Source organism: Carassius gibelio, chromosome B25 (genome assembly GCF_023724105.1).
Source record: "Carassius gibelio isolate Cgi1373 ecotype wild population from Czech Republic chromosome B25, carGib1.2-hapl.c, whole genome shotgun sequence".
In the NCBI taxonomy this organism is placed as follows: Eukaryota; Metazoa; Chordata; class Actinopteri; order Cypriniformes; family Cyprinidae; genus Carassius; species Carassius gibelio.
Window position 1 is genome coordinate 23,769,712 of NC_068420.1, and position 2,938 is coordinate 23,772,649.

Consider the following 2,938-nt stretch of genomic DNA (forward strand, 5'->3'; position numbering starts at 1 on the left):
CTTACACAGGTGTGTGTGTGTGTGTGTGTGTGTGTGTGTGTGTGTACAGTAGTGACACTGTGTCTCCTCTGGTCTCTCTTACACAGGTGTGTGTGTGTGTGTGTGTGTGTACAGTAGTGACACTGTGTCTCCTCTGGTCTCTCTTACACAGGTGTGCTGGTCATGTTTTCCTCCTTTACTCTGGCTCTGGGGAAAATCCAGGCTGCACGCAAGCTGCATGAAACCCTGCTGGACAACAAATTCCACACGCCCCAGTCGTTCTTCGACACCACTCCTATCGGCCGGATCATCAACCGCTTCTCCAAGGACATTTACGTGATCGACGAGCTCCTGCCGTCCACCGTCCTCATGTTCCTGGGCACCTTCTTTGCGTCTCTGTCCACTATGATCGTGATTATTTTCAGCACACCCATATTCGCGCTGGTCACTGTCCCTCTGGCCTTGATTTACTTCTTTGTGCAGGTATTTAAAAAAATTTTTTACACTTTTGAATTAAGTTTATTTTTCTCACCCTATTGGTCTTGGCCTATTGGTTTTAGATTTTTTTTTTTTATTATTGTTTCATATTTTCAAGTTTAAGTTTAAACTGTATTGATTTTTATACAAAAAGTCTCTCTGATTTTTCACAGTTAAAAATTCTTGATTTAAGAATTTTCATATATTTATGCTGGTAAGCTTCATAAAAACTGAGTAAGAAAATGTTTTTCTGCAGTGTGTGTGTAGTGTATAGTAAATAAACAGTGGTGTTATATTAGTGTCCTCGGTCCTCGGTGACACTCGGTCCTAAAGATCAGATTTTGACAGGGTCTTAGCAAAGCCGTGTCTGTCTCATGTCTGATGTCTCCCGGCTCGTACTAGAGCTTGCTTCCTGTTCCTCCCTCAACGGCTGCTGCCACTTCCTGCTTTGAGTTCTGCTGCTGTCTGCTCACACACACACACACACACACACACTCACAGGGACATCAGCACCCTCTGCTGATCAACAAACACACAGACACTTCTCCACTCATTATTACTGAATTATGCATGTATGATTTCTGTGCAGATGAGAGCAGTGCTGTAGTAGAGTTATTAATCTAATGATTATATACAGTTCTTAGATCCATATCTTAGCTATTGTCACAAATTAGATCTTTCTACCCATTATTTCTGTCTTGTTTTCCAGTGAATATCTAAACATTCTTAAAACAAGATTCATTCACTGGAGAAGCAAAATTACATTGTGGTTTTCATAGTTTAAAACCAGTTAAAAATAATAATAATGCTAAATCTGCCAGTAATGTAAGAAAGATCATTTTGTTTATTGGATTTTTTTTTTCTTGTTCAAGGCATAATGAATTTAACCTCTACTCAGGTGATATCAAATGTATCTTGATTTAAGAATGTTTAGATATTTATACTGGGAAAACATGATAGACAGACAGACAGATAGAGAGAGAGAGAGACAGAGAGATAGAGAATCAGACAGACAGAGAGAGAGAGAGAGAGAGACAGCCACACAGACAGACAGTCAGACAGACTGATAGATGGACGGACGGACAGACAGACAGACAGAGAGAGAGACAGACAGAGAGACACACAGACTGATAGATGGACGGACGGACGGACAGACAGACAGATAGTGTAGATATTGTAGATAGATAGTAGGGGTGTAACGGTACCTGTATTCGTACCGGACCGTTTCGGTACAGAGCTTTCAGTACAGTGCACGTGTGTACCGTATGACCGAATGCAATATTTTGTTTGCGGAACATAAGTACATTTTCGTGTTTCCAAACGATTGTAATTCAAACGCAGCTCCCGTCGGCATTTAAACAGACCTTTGCTCTTAATTCCGCTCGGTCCAACGCAATAACGAAATCTGAGCAGGTCTAAAAACTGAAACTTGATGCTGCACTTTACACTTTGGAAAAGTTATATATATATATTTTTTTTTTTTTTATATGAGCAGGCCTACATGCTGGGATTGGTAATGCTGCACTGTAATCATAGTTATTTATTTTCATTATATTTCATTTTATGATATTGGTTTTAGACTGAGAGTATTTTATTTAGTGGAGAACTTTGCAGCAGTATTTTATTTCTTATTCTTTTTTTATTTTATATATATTTTATTAAAAAGTATTTTAAAAAAGTATAAACAAATTGTTCAAAAAGTTTATTGTAATAAACAACCTGCAGTTTAATGTTTGCATTTCTTTCCCTTACTGTACCGAAAATGAACTGAACCGTGACTTTAAAACCGAGGTACGTACCGAACCGTGATTTATACGTACCGTTACACCCCTAATAGATAGTGATCATCAAACATCAAACATTTCATATAAACTAATTCCCAGATGAAACTACACTACCGCTGTATTTTCAGCATCATTCCTCCAGTCTTCAGTGTCACATGATCTTCAGAAATCATGAAAATATGATGATTTACTGCTCAAGAAACATTTCTGATTATTATCAGTGTTGAACACACTTAATATAAAATCCTTTCTTACCAACCCCAAAGCTACGAAATATAATTTCCTATTATATTCTTTTCAGTTCTGAATTTCTCAGAAGCGCAGCAGAAGTGCTCTTGTTTTCTGACTTCCACACGAGTTTGTTTCTCTCTAGATGAGGCGTTCAGTACAGTTTCAGTACAGTAGTGTCTGAAGCAGCGGAGACTGACCCGTGTGCTGCCCTTCAACAGGTGCTCTGATTCTGCTCACCTGTGTACTGTGTCAGGTGTACAGTACGCTGAAGCGGCCCAGGCCACGCTCCTCCACACGCCCCTGTGAGCATTTTTCGTGGCCACCCCCTGAGGCGAATTTTGAGCTGCTTCAGGAAAGACATGGATACGATAGACTCTGTCATTCCAGACAATATTGATATCTGGATGCACAGTAAATGTGCTGGTGGTATGCTCCGCCCTCACCCCTGTGCTCCTCAGTCATCGTGC

At 39.8% G+C, this 2,938-nt stretch overlaps 2 protein-coding genes across 2 annotated transcripts in view; one reads left to right on the forward strand and one right to left on the reverse strand.

The window, feature by feature from the left end:
* The window catches only part of LOC128013835 (ATP-binding cassette sub-family C member 3), a gene marked incomplete at both ends in the record, with an annotated part of 24,912 nt that extends 24,450 nt beyond the window's left edge, over positions 1-462 (forward strand). The window contains 1 exon segment of the mRNA XM_052597022.1: positions 152-462. Within this exon segment, the coding sequence (XP_052452982.1) occupies positions 152-462 (311 nt within the window).
* A 392-nt stretch (positions 463-854) lies between these two features.
* The window catches only part of LOC128014082 (CD44 antigen-like), an 8,971-nt gene continuing 6,887 nt past the window's right edge, over positions 855-2,938 (reverse strand). The window contains exons 5-6 of the mRNA XM_052597306.1: positions 2,709-2,817; positions 855-921 (exon numbers count right to left, since the gene is read on the reverse strand). Coding sequence (XP_052453266.1) covers positions 855-921; positions 2,709-2,817 — 176 coding nt within the window. The remainder of the gene's footprint in view (positions 922-2,708; positions 2,818-2,938) is intronic.